This window comes from Ostrinia furnacalis, unplaced genomic scaffold, assembly GCF_004193835.3.
Source record: "Ostrinia furnacalis isolate ACB-3 unplaced genomic scaffold, ASM419383v2 OfSCF4464, whole genome shotgun sequence".
Classification (NCBI taxonomy): domain Eukaryota; kingdom Metazoa; phylum Arthropoda; class Insecta; order Lepidoptera; family Crambidae; genus Ostrinia; species Ostrinia furnacalis.
In genome coordinates, this window is record NW_021134703.1 from 152 (window position 1) to 19050 (window position 18899).

The 18899-nt window shown below is 41.4% G+C and overlaps 1 protein-coding gene across 1 annotated transcript; it reads left to right on the plus strand.

Moving 5' to 3' along the window:
* Positions 1-5665: 5665 nt before the first annotated feature.
* CycG (cyclin G) lies at positions 5666-17650 on the plus strand (the record flags this gene model as incomplete). Its single annotated transcript, XM_028313996.1, has 8 exons — positions 5666-6429; positions 7059-7246; positions 9112-9227; positions 9801-9928; positions 10758-10939; positions 15443-15545; positions 16378-16472; positions 17525-17650. Coding segments are annotated over exons 2-8 (900 nt in total), but the record flags the coding sequence as incomplete, so codon positions are not given.
* Positions 17651-18899: the final 1249 nt, after the last annotated feature.

Sequence of the window (18899 nt, forward strand, 5' to 3'; positions counted from 1 at the left end):
GGCCGTGCCGCTTTTTTGCTCGACTTGGTGGGGGCACTGCCGTGCCCCCAGATCATTAGACGTTTAGACAAATTCAAGTTCTTTATTTAGTGCTTTCTTCTTATATTTTCAATAATAAAATGTATAAACTATTTTCAACTTTATATGACTTACACATAGAGTTCAAAATTAATTGAAGAAAAAATACAAATCATGGTAGCATGATGTGCCAGAAACTAAATAAATTCTAAAATAATAATCTTTACTTGCTTATGAACCAAATAGTATGAATTCTTGGATAAAATAAATATTTTTTTCCGACGCGCATCAAAATTCGCCCGCTTTGTCCTGAAGAAAAAATTTTTTTCACCTACTTTTTTCGGAAAAAGTACCATACAATGGTATATATTTATAATCCTGATAAATGCAGCTTTCAGGACATATTTTTTTTATTAGATTATCTCCAATGCCTTAAAAGTAAACGACGTTTATTTAAAAAAATACTTTTTGGTNAAAAGTGTTTGTTTACATCTCTGCTGGATTCTAAAAAATCAAGGTATAATAACATCACCATGCAGCCATAATATGGGTGAAGCAAAAAACTGGTAATATTGTTCAAACTATTTTCACGCGTACACCACAACGTACACGAAGTCGAGGGCACAGCTAGCATAGAAAAGTTTATATACGGCTGTTATTAACGTCTCAGATTGCATGTAACATGCATGAACTCTGACGTCAATAGCTCCTACAACTACATTATAGTATTAACTACTTGTACAGACTACAGCAAATCATTATAAAACATTGTATGCCTTACATCGTTGTAACAAGTACTGTTTTTCAACTAAAACATGTGCTGTACATGTGACAATCACACACAGTCGTTTGATCGAGTGATATCGCTTCATTTATAACCACACTATTGGAAAAATAAAGGTATATTCGTATTAATAGGCGTGAACGGGGCGTGCCCCTGTGTGTGTCATTATATCTATGAGACATTTGATATGATAGCGTTCAATCATTTTTACTGTAAGTGACTATCACACCACTTTGCAATGGAGGGAAGTCGAGCCTTAACTTCGAACTCCTATGTTGTTCAAACAAAACTATCTTCAATGCGTATTGATACACCTGCTACGTATTTATCAACTGCTAGATATCTTCGCTTACGTAAATACTAATTTCCATCAGAACAAAGGTGAAATTGTGGACCATAATATCCTATTGTTCCACCTATTGTACTTTATGACGTGTTGATAAAGTTCAAAATTGATTGGTCTGGCTCCGATTGTTCTGTGAAGTGATATTGACACGATAAGATTGAAAAATAAAAGAAATAAATAATCATTGTTTATTGACTTTGCGTTGAAAAATTAACCAATTGTATGTACTTAAGTAAGTACGACTACATTTTTATTACAAAAATAGCTCATATTTCAACTACATAAGAACTGTAGGTTTACCTTGACGTGCAGTGTCTGTACGTTTTATTTTTACTGACGTCATCATCATCACGTAGACTGTTGCTAAGCCCTGCACACTTAACACTATTGATTGACCTTTATGTCTTGAGGAATAAGATCCACAGACTGCCTGTCTTGGGACCTACCCTCAGTTTTAGACAATAATAAAAGTTGGTTAACCCTTACGGGACTATTCCCACCTCTCGTTCCCACCGCTGCAACTCCTGTGCAGCTGTGTAGCCAGTATCTACAGCTTGACCGCCAATAACCCAACCAGTGAAGGTCAAGTTTGTCCCTTACACATGTGTAGTAAACGACAGAAACCTAATAAACTTTTGTAGCTGGCTGTACTACCCTCGGTTTTAGACAATGAAATAATAAAAGTTCGTTAACCCTTACTGTGCCTTACACATGTAGTAAACAACTTACTTCATTTATATTTAACTAGTCTGGTTTTATTGGAGGAAATGGTTAAAGTGGTTTAATATTTATCAATAAGCAGTTCAATTTTTTTTCCGTCTGTCACCAGCTTTGCCCTGGAGGGAAGTCGAACCGTAACTTTGAACTCCTATACTCTTCTGTTTAATTTCGTTGCGGGTCCAACGACAGTTCAACTTTCCCCCGGGACAAACTTGACCTTCACTGGTTGGGTTATTGGCGGTCAAGCTGTAGATCCTGGCTACACAGCAGTTGCAGCAGTGGGAACGAGGGGTGGGAATAGTCCTGAGCAGTATTTTGTAGTCATTTGTACGAAATCGCTGTCACGTTGTTCTGCGCATGGCATAGCAAACACGATGTTCTTGTCTAACTATAGCTACTGCGATCATAGTCGTGCGAGTATTCCAATGAGTCTGGGATAGAAAATTATTTATTCAAATCTAAACTTTACACTTGATTTTTTTTTTTTTTTTATTTTTGAAAAGGAAATAAAAAAATCCTTGGGAATTTTTCGTAATAGTTGTTAAAAATGTCATTAACATTATTTGTTAAGAATCGAAATATCTATACAAATTACTGTAATCAGTAAATTGTAATGTTCGTCGAATGGTCGTATCGTTTTTCTTCCATTTTTCAGAATTTGGATTCAGTAAGAAAAATGCACTTAGCAGAAGAAATAAAATAAATACTTATCCTTGGACATTTTACTCTGCGCCTCTAGTCCCAAACTAAGCAAAGCTATGGGTACTAGACAACGGATATAAACATACTTATAGCCTGACCAGGAACATAAAAACCCTGGCGTAGAGGCGCGACAATTGCATTTGATAGTGCAACACTGGGTACAGTCGTACCTGTATTAAATTAATAGGCTAACTTTATGTATCAGGATTCAGGATTATAGGCTAATTTAATATTTTCATAAATTAACAAAAAAATATTATATTATAGGTAAACTGGTTTAAATAAATTAAATGAAACCATCAATCGAGCAAGTAGGATTTTATTATTATTCATCAATATAATCAAATTCTGAACTCGAATATTCAACTACAATGTCTGCTCATGAACGCTTCAAACTCGGTACTTCTTTCCCAATTCCATAAAATTCAATACTTACAAAGTGACAAAAAACTTTAAAATAGGTAGTTGAAACAAATCACAGCTAATTTTCATAGTTGACTGTACTATACGATAAACATGTCAGTCAATTTGACAACCTTTGTCGGAAACATTATTCAATGAAAATATTATCCGAACCCTTAGTATTTATCTTCGACAAATACTTTAACACATTGTGAACGACTTTTCTTTCACGACTATAAAAAGATTTTAGCAATTTAATTCACAAAATCAATTGCGCACATTTAAAATAAAGTTTGTTTACACTTTGACAGCAATAGACTGACATGCAAGGTGACATATCAATGAAGTTTTCAGTTACTGTTGCCATTAAAAGAAATTAGTACCATCAATTTTCCGCAACATGGCGAGGGTTTTTATGTTCCTGGTCAGGCTATAAATGATTTTTTCCATATCATAGATCAATCTTTTGTTTGATCCATACATAAAGTGAATCTCACCGAGATTTAGCATAGCAATTAGGTTTTTATCCTTGTCTGGAGGCTAAATCTCTATGCGGGTCTATCAGACCTTCCTAATGGCGCTGTATTCGCTTATTTATCATGCTGCCTTGACAGCGACCATGTACGCTATGGCCTTTACGTTTTAAAACAAATCTGAGGTCGCTAGCGTTCCGTAATCCGTATGTTAGGTCATTGCTGATATTTTAGAAACTTCCGCCCACTAGCTTTGCGCATACGCTATTTTTACTTGTTTTTATGTTGTTTTCTTCGATAGACTCGACGGAGCTGCGAGTTAGAAGTCTCCATTTTTTTTTTAACTTTCTGTAGATAAATGTATTTATTTTACAACCCATAAAGTATACCTTTGTTTTGTCTCCTGTCATCCGTTTTGCACTGGAGGGAAATCGGACCTTAACCTCGAACTCCTCCAGTGTTCTTCTGATGAATTTCGTTGCGGGTCCAATGACATTTAACTTTCCCCCTAACAAACGACCTTCACTGCTTGGGTTTTTATTGGCGGTCAAGATGTAGATCCTGGCTGCACAGGAGTTGCAGCGGTGGGAATAGTCCCGTAAAAAAAGCTAAACACTGAGGCGTTTTTTTTTATGTATTGAACTAACTCCTATTTAACAACAAAAATGTTAAAGCTGAATTAATTGTGCTATTAGCCTATACATACAATCTTCAAATGAATCTCTATTTCCAAAATGTTTAACATAGTATGCTTTGGTTAGGCTTTTTTTTATAGAAACAAAGTCTTAAAACCGGAAAAGTTTGTAAAATAAAACATGTGTAAACCTCTTTTGTTACATTCTCGAAAAATAACACTTTGGCGTCACTTATTTGCGTCACGCATAGATTATAAACAAAGCTGGTAAATATTTTGAAACTGTTATCACACAAGTCATGTACCCTTAATGTAACGGTTATTACACTTGATCTTGAAGAAAAGCGATAACTTTCTACAATAATAATGTTGTATTATTACATTATAATGATATAATCTTTATAGCGAGTTAAAAAAAAACATTTATTTCAAAAACTGCAAAGTAAGGGCTTGTTCCTACGGCTATCCAGTTTTGCAGGATCCAGAAATGCAAACTGGACTGTCATGTGAACAACATAGATGTGGGTTCAAATTAAACGGTACGGTTTTTTGCAGGACATTGCAAACGAGAAATTCATGTGAGGACTAATATGAAATCAAGACTACTACTATATTAAACGGAATCCTACAAAAAACGGGATATATCCGTGGAACAAGCCTTAATTCCTCATCTATTAAAAGTAAACAAATGTTAAATCTCCTTAACTGTAAATCGAAGGTTGCCTGCTAATTTGCATTAAATACGTCAATACAACTCTGTAAGTTCTGTAACATATTTACAACTAGCTTTCCGCCAGCGGCTTCGCCCGCGTGGAATTTTGTCTGTCACAGAAAAATTTTATCACGCGCTTCCCTGTTTCATAAACCGGGATAAAAACTATCCTATGTTCTTTCCCGGGTCTCAAACTATGTCCATGCGAAATTTCATCAAAATCGGTTCAGTGGTTTAGGCGTGAAAGAGAGACAGACAGAGTCACTTTCGCATTTATAATATTAGTATAGATGATAATTACAAGGTTGCCTCGGAATTACGCTTAATTTTTTATAAGTCCTCATATTTTGCTATCTTGAATCGCGCACGTGGATAGCAATGTGTTTGTTTAAAGTTCGTTTTTGGTTATTTAAGTGATTGTCAGTATAATACGAATTATCGGACGTGTAACTTGTGAAAATATCTGATAAATTTTATTTATCTTTATCTCGTGTTGATGAAAATGGGTAAATTGTACGTAAACAATATTATGCCGGATATCGTGCAAAATGAGTGCTTGGAATATCGAAGGTAAAATAAATGTTGTTATTATGATGAAAAAAGTTACACTATCTTTAAGTGACGTAAGATGGATTTAGATTATGTAAGACGAAGAAAAATTCGCATCATGATGTATTTGTGTAAATTATCAGCATAATATTATTATCTTATTCGCATCCTGGAAAACTTCACGCACGGGCTATTTTTATAGATGTTAGATAAATCTTTTTCTGATGTAAGGTTTTATATTTTTTAATAATTATAATTACACTCGATGATCCTCAATACTGGTAGATGACTAACAATTCTACAAGGTTGTGTTTATTCTAGTTTGTGAACGTACAATATCATAATTTTACAGGTTACTGAAATAAATTTTGTATTTTGTTGATATCCCTGTGAAGAAACCCGTCTCGCTTGCTGCGAGGAATCTTCGACGGTTCACATAAATATAGTATTAAGGGTGTAACACCCGGTGTATACTAGCGGGTTGAGGGAAAAGACCGGTGGCTATATTTTAAAGTTTCTCCAAAGCTTTACTGTCCTGTGTTTCGCGTTCGTGAGCACAGTGTACTGGCCTACAGCTGTGTTCAACCACACCTGTACGTATCTGACTTGTCACCGAGAGGCGCTAGGTGGCTGGGCAATTGTCTTTCAACAAGACATTGGTCTCCGGTAACCTGTTTTGAGCGATCCTAATCCTTGATCCTGTGAAAGACTTTCACCATATCCCCATCATCATTTGATTACTTATAATCTCGATAACTGGTTAACATATCTACTCCAAACCACTCATCAGTCCTCCTATTGGACTAATACATCACCCTTTTCCATAAATCCAAAGAATCTCCCCCAAAATCTCCCATTATCCAACTCGTATACCTTGACGATATCCTTATCCTCGCAAACTGTCGTCCCAAACAAAAACGAACCCAGCGCTCGGCGGCTCCCGCTGCGTTGCGCTGACAAGCGTCTCTTGTGGTCAGGTACTAGGGCCTCCGCGCCCGGTCGCTCAAACCGTCGGGACGACGAGCCGTGGGGGGATCGGCGCGGGCACACACAACGACATTCGGCCGCTGCCTGCTCCTCTACGCTTAGGTATGACGCTTTTTATTCTTTCACTTTGTTCGCTGTATGTTTTTTTAGTAGAATGGTGAGGCTACGCAGTTTTCTGAAATATTGTTATGATATGTGTAGTAATTATGGGTTAAAAATTTGGTACCACATTTTAAGGGTTTAGACTAGGCGTAGACCACCGATTTTTTGTCGGCCGATAGTTTAGTCGGGCAGTTAATCAATATGGGCATGTATGGAAATGCGCACATTACACCGATTGATTCTTCATACAAATTAGAATCGGGCCCAACTATCGGCCGACTAAAAATCGGTGGTCTGCGCTTAGGCTTATAAGAAAACTCACACGTGTATCACAGCCAATTTCTTAAAAAATTTAGTAGTAAAGACTCCAAAATTGGTACAGATTAACAAATACCTAATTAAGGTCAAATCAATAACTTTCATGAGTGAGGACTCAATTGAAGGATAGGCTTAAGATGAATGGTGAATTATCTTAGGAAAACTACCACATACATTTTCTGGAGTCAATTACTCTATTATTTTTGTATCTTTTAACAAAACCTTCAGAACATGTTCATATTTTTCAAATCAAAAGAAAACCAACCTCCCCATCTTATAAAACCTCCCATTAACCCCAAAACCATTCACAGGTGCCGATTCACCCTCCGCTCGTTCCGCACTCCCGATCATGTCTCGAGCGGGCGCGGGGCACCCGGATGCTGACGAAGGCGCGTGCAGCTCGCAGGGCGCGGGCGAGCGACTATACCCGGCGCTGGCGGAGTACCTGCTGCTGGAGCACAAGTTCCAGCCGCGGCTGTGCCTGCCCGGCGAGTCTGAGGTGAGAGACCACTTCTGGGCGGAAGGGGGAGCGTAAGGTAGCCTTTCGAAGCGAGTTGGTGACGCGGCGTTGGTGGCACAAGACCAAAGCTAAAGACGCTGCGTCTGTGACGCTTAGTTCCAGCCGCGGCTGTGCCTGCCCGGCGAGTCTGAGGTGAGACACGGAAGGGGAACGTTAGACAAAGGCGAGTATAAGACAAAGTAGTAACATGAGGCTAAGGAGGACAAAGAGGCGGGGTCAATGAATATAATGGAGACCATTAGACAAAAGGGGGACTGTTAGACAAAGGTGACTAACGCCCGTATTCACAAACATTACTATGAGGTCTCACAGTGCGTGTGGGCGCACAGGGTGACACACGAACCAATCACAGAGCTCTATTCAACGCTTTGCGTACGATTTTCTGCTTCACTTAAGCAAGCATCGTTTGTGAATACGGGCGTAAAAGACAAATTACTATTAGTACCACCAGACAAAAAGGGGATCATGAGACAAAATGGTGCCACGATACAAAGGAGGGACAGGAGAAGTAAGATTCTAAAAAATACGGTATTTTTTCTCATTCAGCCGCTGCCTGCGACTATTATGAAGCCATCAACTAGATAGACTCGAGAAAACGTTTAATCCTTTGGTCAGTTCTTCGGTTTACTGTCCATTACTTTGGTCCTCTTAGCCGGATGACTTCCAAATTGTGTCACTTCCTAATATCCCAAGCATCTATCTTCTATACATATCTCGCTGGATTAACGTGTAACCTAACACATGTGTAGTCCTTTACAACAAATACAAAAACTTAAATCCTATGACCTAAATGACACACATGTCCTTTATAACAAACATAGACTTGTCTCAGACCACCAGTAGAACGTGAATTTTATGGCCATCTGTAATAGAAAAACATCTTGATACCATAACGCAAAGCAGGGGGTTGACGTCAATGCTTTGTGAACGTTAATAGGTCACATATGACGGAAGAGTATTGTTTTTGTTTAAACTTTTACGTGCGTACGTAAAATATTAACGAATTGAAGAGAGTTTTGTCTGTTGTCAATAATACTTAGGCTGAGTGAGTTGCACCACCTTATTTTAACCATCACCTATACAGGGTGTTAGGTAAATGGGTATATGGTATTTTCTGACTTCACCATACCATTTATATGATCATGTTAACAAGGGCTAGTGTCGGCTCATATACCCATTTACCTAACACCCTGTAGTCGTTAAGTATTAACAGACGAGTAAAACTTTCTGTCCCGAATTCGATAATGTTATTGTTAATGGAATAAATGACTATGACTGACTTGGTTAATCGGTAGACCTTCAGTAGACTTTTTAATATTTTTAGTATACCTCTTAATTTACCAACAATAGTATTAATTGCGTCGTTTCAATTGAGTTAATATTTGCACTAGAATCTAAAGAAGTTCATTTGCTAAGTTGAACATCCTTGTATTGTGTGTTTTTAATAATTAATTTTAATGTAAATATTCTGTCTACATGTAAATTCGTAGTGTTTCATTAATTATATTTAATACTCAATATGTTTATTATACAGGATGGAATTTTGTAATGCCACCTGGAGGAAAAGTTCTCTTAATGCCTTAGATAGAATTGAACTCAAAGAAAACATTCCTTTATTTTTGAAAAGAAAGAGAACTGCATTCAAAAGTACCTAGCGCGAGCTGAGCGAACTGATGGCTGGGCCACTCGGTAATAGTCGCGCTGAGTGATGGATCACCCGCAGCGAAATTAATCCTGAATAGTACGAAGTCAAGGATTGAGTTCCTTCCACTGTAAAATAATCAAATAGGACTATTATTCAGTGGTTTATTTACTCTTATTCTAATAGCAATGTGTTGTTACAGAATGGAGAGGTGACGACAGGCGCTCGCGACGGCGCTGCGCACGTGTTACGATGCCTGAAGGTGTGGTTCGATCTGCCTGCCAGCGTGCTAGTGCACGCCATCAACTTGTTCGACAGGTGAGCGAAGCGATGGCTGGGCCATTTTGAAATAGTTAAATAAGCTAAGGCGATAATAGCCCAATAAATAAATTTTAATTAATTAAATAAATAAAAGACACTCATAACATGAACTACTGTCTGGAATATTAAAGTGAAGAGCAAAGCAGTGAATGAATCAGTCTGAAATAGTAACGAAAATTAAGCTAAAAGATACGCGAGCAGAGCGAAACTGTGCTTGGATTAATCGGGAACAGATACGCTGCAGCTTTGGGTGATGTGAAGCGAATGGCTGGATTATTTTGCAATAGTCACACTGAGTGAAGTGATGGCTGGATCACTCGGAAATAGTCATGTGAACAACAAAAACATGACTGTAAGAGTTTATATTCTGTCAATTGCTTAGTTTGGGACTATCGGCGCGGTGTAAAATGTCCGAGGATATTTATTTATTTATAATTATAAATGTCAGGCAGAATATAAACTCTTACAGGAAAACTAAAAAAAAACACACCGTTTCCTCAGTACAAACTTACATTTACACTTAGTACACAACACCATACATTCCAACTGCAACCCTACCTTCGTTCCCAGGTTCCTAACGAAGATGAAGGTGCGTCCGTGCCACGTGCCGTGCATCACTGTGTCATGTATGAACATCGCCATCGACGAGTTCGCTGAACAAACGCGACAGCCGAGGACCGTTTCTGTTGAAGAACTGGGTAAGTCATCATCATCATCATCAGATATTTGATCACTTACTAGGTTTCCCTATGTTTTTCCAAAATAAAATTTAGCCTATGTTACTCGTGGATAATGTAGCTTTCGAATGGTGAAAGAATTTTAATTTTTAAAAACGGTCCAGTAGTTTTTGAGCCTATTCATTACAACCAAACAAACAAACAAATTTTTCCTCTTTATAATATTAGTATAGATTTATGCCCCTTATTATTAAAAGTTACACCATAGTTTTAAAGTGACGTTTAGTATGGAATTGTCACAGGCCCGGTTTTTTGATGTCAAATGACAAGTGGTTAAATATTAGAAAAAAATGTTTTTCGAACAATGGTTAGCTTGACTTTTAGTACATTTTTAACTGTTTACATCATGTTAATATTCAACCATTAGTAGTGAAATTAAACACCAGAACCAGAACAGACGGTGAAACGCAACTGCAACAAAACCAACTGCTAGTTACTTTTGAGTTGCATCTAAGTTTCTGCCATAGCGTCCGTTGAGAGACCACACATGATGCGACCAGTTTGAAACTTTCAGTTTCATTCATCAGAATCATCAGAAAGTTGCAGTTTCGTTTCAGTTGCGTTTCACCGTCTGTTCTGGGCCTTAGTTATTTTAACTATGAATAAAAAAATTGGGCCTAAGTAACTTATTATTAAGGGAGATTATTAGCGGCTCGCCCTGGCTTCGCATGGGTTTATTTATACAAGTTCTGAGCGATTTAAAAATACATAATTATATGGAGGAAGTCACGGCCACGCTGTCGACTGTTCTAATGTTTAATAGCAATAAAGAATTTGTATTTGTCCACAGTATCAATCTCCCAGTCGGCGTGCACCGCGGGTGACGTCACTCGCATGTCGCGCGTCATCGTAGACAAGCTGGCGCTGGCGAAAGGCACGCGCTGCGTCAGCGTGCTGGAGTGGGCGAAGCTGATTCGCGCTCTGGTCGCCGACGCGGCCCGACAAGTGGGGGCCGAGTCGCCGGTGGGACAGGTGCGTACAGGAACATATGATAGCCAAGGAAACACATGTTCGAGGACCTAGACACTTACTCTCTCTCTGTCACCACTCTCCTCTCTCTCTCCTCGCTCTAACACACTCCCAGTCTCCCTTTTACACACTTGCTGTCCCTCACACACTCGCTGTCCCTCTCAAACACTCGCTGTCCCTCTCAAACACTCGCTGTCTCCCTCTAACACACTCGCTGTCCCTTTCACACACCTCTTTCTTTCTATCTCTAACACTCGCTGTCCCTCTTACACACTAGCTGTCCCCCTCACACACGCTGTCTACCTCTAACACACTCGCTGTCACTCTCACTCACTCGCTGTCCCTCTCACACTAGCTGTCTCCCTCTAACACACTTCCTCTCCCTCTCACACACTAGCTGTCCCTCTCACACACGCTGTCTCCCTCTAACACACTCGCTGTCTCCCTTTCACATACTCGCTGTCTCCCTCTCTCACAATCGCTGTCCCTCTCACACACTCGCTGTCCCTCTCACACTCGCTGTCCCTCTCTCACGCTCGCTGTCTCCCTCTAACACACTCGCTGTCCCTCTCTCACACTCGCTGTCTCTCTCACACCTCTTTCTTTCTCTCTCTAACACTCGCTGTCCCTCTTACACACTAGCTGTCCCTCTCACACACTCACTGTTCCTCTTACACACCCTCGATCTCTCTCTCTCTCGCTGTCCCTCTCACACACTAGCTGTCCCTCGCTGACCCTCTCACACACTCGTGCCTCTAACACACGCTCGAGTGACGTCACATGTCGCGCGTCATCGTGGGCAAGCTGGCGCTGGCGAAAGGCACGCGCTGCGTCAGCGTGCTGGAGTGGGCGAAGCTGATTCGCGCTCTGGTCGCCGACGCGGCCCGGCAAGTGGGGGCCGAGTCGCCGGTCGGACAGGTGCGTAAATACTGGCTACAAGATACGCGTTTTCAGATTAAGACACTTTCTATTCTAACTCTCTCTCTCTCGCCCATCTCTCTCTCTTCTGTCTTTATCTCGCCCCTCCCTTTCTCTCTTTCTTCTCTCCCTCTCCAGCACACTAATCCACTCCAGACAGGTGTGTACAGAAACAACAACACACGCATTCGAAAACATAGACACTCGCTGTCCCTCTTACACACTTGCTGTCTCTCTCACACACTAGCTGTCATCTTACACACACTCGCTCTCCCTCTAACACACTTGCTGTCTCTCTCTCACACTCGCTGTCCCTCTCACACACGCTGTCTCCCTCTAACACACTCGCTGTCCCTCTCACACACGCTGTCTCCCTCTAACACACTCTCTGTCCCTCTCACACACGCTGTCTACCTCTAACACACTCGCTGTCCCTCTCACACACGCTGTCTACCTCTAACACACGTGCTGTCCCTCTAATACACTCGCTGTCTCCCTCTAACACACTCGCTGTCCCTCTTACAAACTCGCTGTCCCTCTCACATACACTAGCTGTCATCTTACACACTCGCTGTCTCCCTCTAATCCTTCTCACACACTCGCTGTCCCTTTCACACACACTCGCTGGCCTTTTCTCACACACTCCCTGTCTCCCTCTCTCACACTCTCTGTCCCTTTCACACACTAGCTGTCTACCTCTAACACACTTGCTGTCTCCCTCTAACACACTAGCTGTCCCTCTTACACACTCACTGTCTCCCTCTAACACACTCGCTGTCCCTCTCACACACTCGCTGTCCCTCTTACACACTCGCTGTCCCTCGCTGTCTCCCTCTAACACACTCGCTGTCCCTCTCTCTCACTAGCTGTCCCTCTTACCCACTCGTTGTCCCTCTCTAACACTCGCCGTGCCTCTAACACAAGCACGAGTGACGTCACCAGTCGCGCGTCATCGTGGACAAGCTGGCGCTGCTAAAGGCACGCGCTGCGTCAGCGTTCTGGAGTGGGCGAAGCTGGTCCGCGCTCTGGTCGCCGACGCGGCCCGCCAAGTGGGGGCCGAGTCGCCGGTGGGACAGGTGCGTACAGAAACATAATATGATAGCTAAGGAAACACATGTTCGAGGACTCGAACACACTCGCTGTCCCTTTCACACACACTTGCTGTCTCTATCTCACACTCGCTGTCCCTCTTACACACTCGCTATCGCCCTCTAACACACTTGCTGTCCCTTTTACACACTCGCTGTCCCTCTCACACACTCGCTGTCTCTCTAACACTCGCTGTCTACCTCTAACACACTCGCTGTCTCTCTCACACACACTCGCTGGCCCTTTCTCACACACTACCTGTCTCCCTCTCTCACACTCTCTGTCCCTTTCACACACTAGCTGTCTACCTCTAACACACTTGCTGTCCCTCTCTCACACACTAGCTGTCATCTTACACACTCGCTGTCTCCCTCTAATCCTTGGTCCTTTCTCACACACTCCCTGTCTCCCTCTCTCACACTCTCTGTCCCTTTCACACACTAGCTGTCTCCCTCTAACACACTAGCTGTCCCTCTAACACACGCACGGGTGACGTCACATGTCGCGCGTCATCGTGGACAAGCTGGCGCTGGCGAAAGGCACGCGCTGCGTCAGCGTGCTGGAGTGGGCGAAGCTGGTCCGCGCTCTGGTCGCCGACGCGGCGCGCCAAGTGGGGGCCGAGTCGCCGGTGGGACAGGTGCGTACATACTGGTTATAAGATACGCGTTTTCAGACCAAGACACTTTCTATTCTCTCTCCCTCTATGTCTTGTTTTTCACTCCGTCTCTAGCACACTCATTCTATCTCTCTATCCACTCTTTTCGCTCTCTCTCGATCTCTCTCCCGCTCTCACCACTCGATCTCTCTCTCTCTCTCTCTCTCTCTCGCTGTCCCTTTCACACACTAGCTGTCTCCCTCTAACACACTAGCTGTCCCTCTAACACACGCACGGGTGACGTCACTAGTCGCGCGTCATCGTGGACAAGCTGGCGCTGCTAAAGGCACGCGCTGCGTCAGCGTGCTGGAGTGGGCGAAGCTAATTCGCGCTTTGGTCGCCGACGCGGCCCGACAAGTGGGGGCCGAGTCGCCGGTGGGACAGGTGCGTACATACTGGCTACAGGATACATACATACATACAGGATACTTTCGAATAATTTAGACTTTCTTTCTTCAGACCTAGACATTCCTTTCTCTCTCTCACCACTCTTCTCTTACTCTGACCACTCTCTTCTCTCTTTCTCACACCTCTATCTCTCGCTCACCTCTTTCATTCTCTCTCTAACACACTCGCTGTCCCTCTTACACACTCGCTGTCCCTCACACACACTCGCTGTCTCTATCTCACACTCGCTGTCCCTCTCTCACACTCGCTGTCCTTCTCACACACTCGCTGCCCCTCTTACACACTCGCTGTCTCCCTCTAACACACTCGCTGTCCCTCTTACACACTCGCTGTCCCTCTCTCACACTCGCTGTCCCTCACACACACTCGCTGTCTCCCTCTAACACTAGCTGTCCCTCTCTCACACTTGCTGTCCCTCTCACGCACTAGCTGTCCCTCTCTCACACTCGCTGTCCCTCTCACACACTAGCTGTCCCTCTCACACACTCGCTGTCCCTCTCTATTGTAATCAATAAAGCTACTCAACTAGGGACTGACGAAGTGACTGGATTAACACATGTTTCCCCAACAACTGTCACGTTTGCACTAATTCAAAAAACGGCTACCGCAAAGCAAGTACGGTCTGAAGATAACTTCGTATCGTACTTTAAACTCAACTGAATGGCATTAACTCTAAATACATAATAAAGCGCAAAATTATAAAACCAGTGCGTGGCTAGGGAATGACGCTAAAAGCTGTAGACTCTTTTTCAACTAAAGAAAATCAAATTATTGTTTATTGCAACCGCAAAATATTAATAGAATTTGGTGTAATATACATTTATATAGATTATTCGTTAATTAAAACAAAGGATAAAGTTGATGTTTTTATAACTGTGGGTACCAAAACACAAACTTTTAGAGTACGGACATGCCTAGGGAATGACGTTTTGGGTCATTCAAAAGGAATTTAAGATGTTTTAAAAATAGTTTCAAAAATATAAATGGGTGATGAATAAAGCACATTGCGAGCTGTTATTTAACAATTTTGGAATAAAATATTAACAAATATTTCATGTGAAATGTGGCGCGGACTAAGAGTTGACATATTTTTGTGGAATGACCCATTTATCACACAGTGTTGCTGCTAGTGACATCTCGCTCGTTGAGTCCGTTGTTGCTCTATTCCGCTAGGTATACTTTATGGTCCTTTATGTCAATTGGCTGGTGGGTGGAACTCGCTGCCTGCTGCTGTCTTTCCCGAATATTATAATCCGGGCCTTTTCAAGGCGAGACTGAATATTATAAGACACAGGGCAGATATTTTATGTACCATCCTAGACTGCATCTCACTTAACACCAGGTGCGATTGCGGTCAAATACCTGCCTTGTTTTATGCATAAAAAACTAAAAAAAGTTCACAACTTTATTATTAATAATTATTATTGTTGTTGCAGGAGAGCGAATTAGTCAACCTGGTGGAGATTGCTGTGTGCGACGCGGCGTGCGCGAACGTTCGCGCGTCCGAGCTCGCTCTGGTGCTCGTCTTCCACAAAATTGGTGAGCGCACACCTTTATGTCTTACTTGATTTATGCCCGTTTTTACCATCAATCCCCAATTTCTAAGTGACCTCTATGAAAACAAAATGCCTGTTTAAGTGTTACCATAGGGGTCACTTAAAAATTACGGATTGATAGTGAAAACGGAGCATTAAGGTCCTATGTCCCCTAGATGGGGCAGAGGGCGTCCATAGTCCTCCATCGCGTTCGGTCTTGAGCTTCGCGTGTGATTTCGCTCCAAGTTTTGTCGACTTTTTTCGCCTCGTTATACAACCCTAACCATTATACAAAGAGCGGGTTTGCTCTACGTCCGATCCAAAACCATCAAAACACGGATCTAGAAAACTACTAGAGAAATCGGATAGCAGGGATCGTCTACTTTCGACCATATTACTATACTGCAAACTTCGAAAGTAGTGCGAAACTACTCGATCTGCAAGAGGAGGCGCACACCGTTGATTTTTAGTTGGCCGATAGTTGTACCCGATTTTAAATTGTATGAAGAATCGGCCAAATCGAATCGGCGTAGTGTGCGCTCTCCCATACATGCCCATACTGATCAACTGCCCGAATAAACTATCGGCCGACGAAAAATCAACGGTGTGCGCCTACTCTAAATGTACGACTGCTTATAAGTTAAAAAAACATTTTTGTATTTTATTTCACTAAATCAATCATAATAACGTATTCTCACACACCATGTTAATTTTTCCTTGCGTCCCTTGACAGCTTGAAAATAAAGCGCAGTGTTTGTCGCTTCGTTAGGAATCTGTTAAGTAGTAAGTTATTAGTAATTTGTGGTAATATACTAACCTGTTTTTTCTCGCAACAGAACAACAGCTGGTGGAGTGGTCACGCAGCGGCGCGGTGCCCGAAGACGCGTACTACATCTACGACTACGCGGCCCAGTTGCAAGCGCACTGCCACGTGAGTACTCGCCGATATTGCCCTTATGCCCGATTCGACCAAACTTTATCCGAGAATAACTCCTGTAGGCCTAAGATGCGCGCAGTGATAAGCGGTTATCACGCCATTTTATCGATTTTGCCCATACATTCTGACGTCGATAAAAGTTATCACGGCGCGCATCTTAGGCCTAATGGTATAACTGACACATTGACAGGTTCACTATGGAAAATTTGTCAAAATGTCGAATAACTTCCCCCGACCCACCGAGACCCAAGGGATGACATAGTGAATAAATTGTAAACTAGCTTTAGTTAGAAAATTATAAATAACTTGAAAAAATCTTAGCTTTAGTTAGTTTAGTTCAATAAAGAACATCCCATCATCCCATCCCTAGTAAAAATCCTCTGTAGTGGCTAAAAAAAATGACGAATAACTGACGATTTATTTTGAGATTAATTAATATCTACTCTTGTTTGGTTGAATTCACCCTTAGGAGGCTTGTTTAAATGTTAATTTCCCCGAGTGACACAGTAGCTTTTTGTAGCCGTCAGTCCTATCGCATCGGCACAGTGCCGATGACCGACGTATGTAAACGAAACTGTGCTCGACTCTGAGAAAAGCTAAATTACTTGTTGATGACATTGAGTAGACATTTTTTTAAATACCTTCGCAAAGAAAATTTTCTGTACGTAGTAATTATTATTATCCTTAAATAAATAAATAAAATAAATTATGTGGCCTGTGCCCTTAAGTTGTCTGAAAGAGATCGCTTCTTAGCAATAAAGCACTTGTCGCACTAGATGCGGTCGGCAAGTCAAATGAACGCTGACCGTACGTCTCAGTTTGCGTTCTTTGTTCGTGCCCGCAATATCAGCTTGCATCAATACAAAATTGATCGAACAGAAGCGCGATCGCATCCTGTTGCGTTTTCCTTTTTTATGTCGTGTTCACGTAGCCATGCCTTCAAATCATGTCGCTAATTGGCAAACATTTAAACTGAAATACTGATAATGTATACTGCGAATGTCTTGTATTTTGCTGTTGTATTATACCTTTGTTATTAATTGCAGATGTCAGACGCGTCTTTAGTAGCAGCCCGGGCGCGCGTACGAGGCGTGTTGGCCCGATACGAGGCGCGCGCCGCCGCGCCGCACCGCCAGCGCCTCGTATGGCGACTCTCGGAACGCACGCTCAAGGTAACGCATCAACAACACTCATAATATAAAGTCGGATTCTTTAGAAATTTCCCTAAATGTAAACAAATATGGCCAACTGCAATGATATTATATAAAAACAAAAGCAGATATGTCATAAGCGCTCGCGCTGTGAATACTCAAAAACGTCCCAATTGGGACGTCTTGTGTTTAGTCTTCGTGTGGCCTGCGTCGTGCGCAATCGCGTACCACACCGTAAGTTCCTGTTCTTACCAAAATAAATAAAAAATGCCATCGTGTGTGTTTCGAAAGTGTACCAATTATGACTCTAAAGTAAACAAAATACAAGGGATCTCTTACCACATGTGATTATGCAAAATTATTTAGTATTTATATTTTCAATTAATTATGCAAACAATCAAGACGCCATGCGCCATGTTCAAGTTAAGAAAGAGAAAGCGATCTTGTTTTGACGTTAGAGCGATAAGGATGCGTGCGCTGCGGACATAGATTAGTTAGTGCAGAATCGTTAAAACTATAGCTATCTCTTTCATTTGCGTGCTATTTTGTATCTTTTGTTTCACTGATCAGTTACATTTGTCAATGTGTGCAATTTGGAATAGNAGGATGCGTGCGCTGCGGACATAGATTAGTTAGTGCAGAATCGTTAAAACTATAGCTATCTCTTTCATTTGCGTGCTATTTTGTATCTTTTGTTTCACTGATCAGTTACATTTGTCAATGTGTGCAATTTGGAATAGCTCGGCACGGATTAAAATCGTAATTTCTATGAACGTAACATATCTATAGTTCTATAATATCATTGGCCAACTGACATTAAAACATTTTTAATCTGTGCCCTAGTGAGGCGACAAAACCTCTCGTTAATCGCGAATTGAAATTATTGTAGTATTTACGTACCTATAGAAAGAATTTATAATGCTTTATAAAGCAGCGCATTAAATAATTAGTAGTAAATTTAATGAAGAAAAAATACATTGTTGATTAAGACCCTATTTAAATCAATTTAAATGCAATCAGTTGAGTAATAAAAATGATTGAATAATTGAAATAAAATCGATTAAATTTACCGATTATTGTCTATGACTTACAGGTTACAACACTGATGTGTCAGAGACAACATGGAGATTACACATAATTTTAAACTTCAAGTCAATTTGACAAGTCTCACAAATTTTCATCGTCCACATATTTTGCTAAAATAATTTGTTTCAAAGATTGATTTCAAACTTGTATAATCGTGAGAATAAAGTTGGTTTCATGGGCTTGT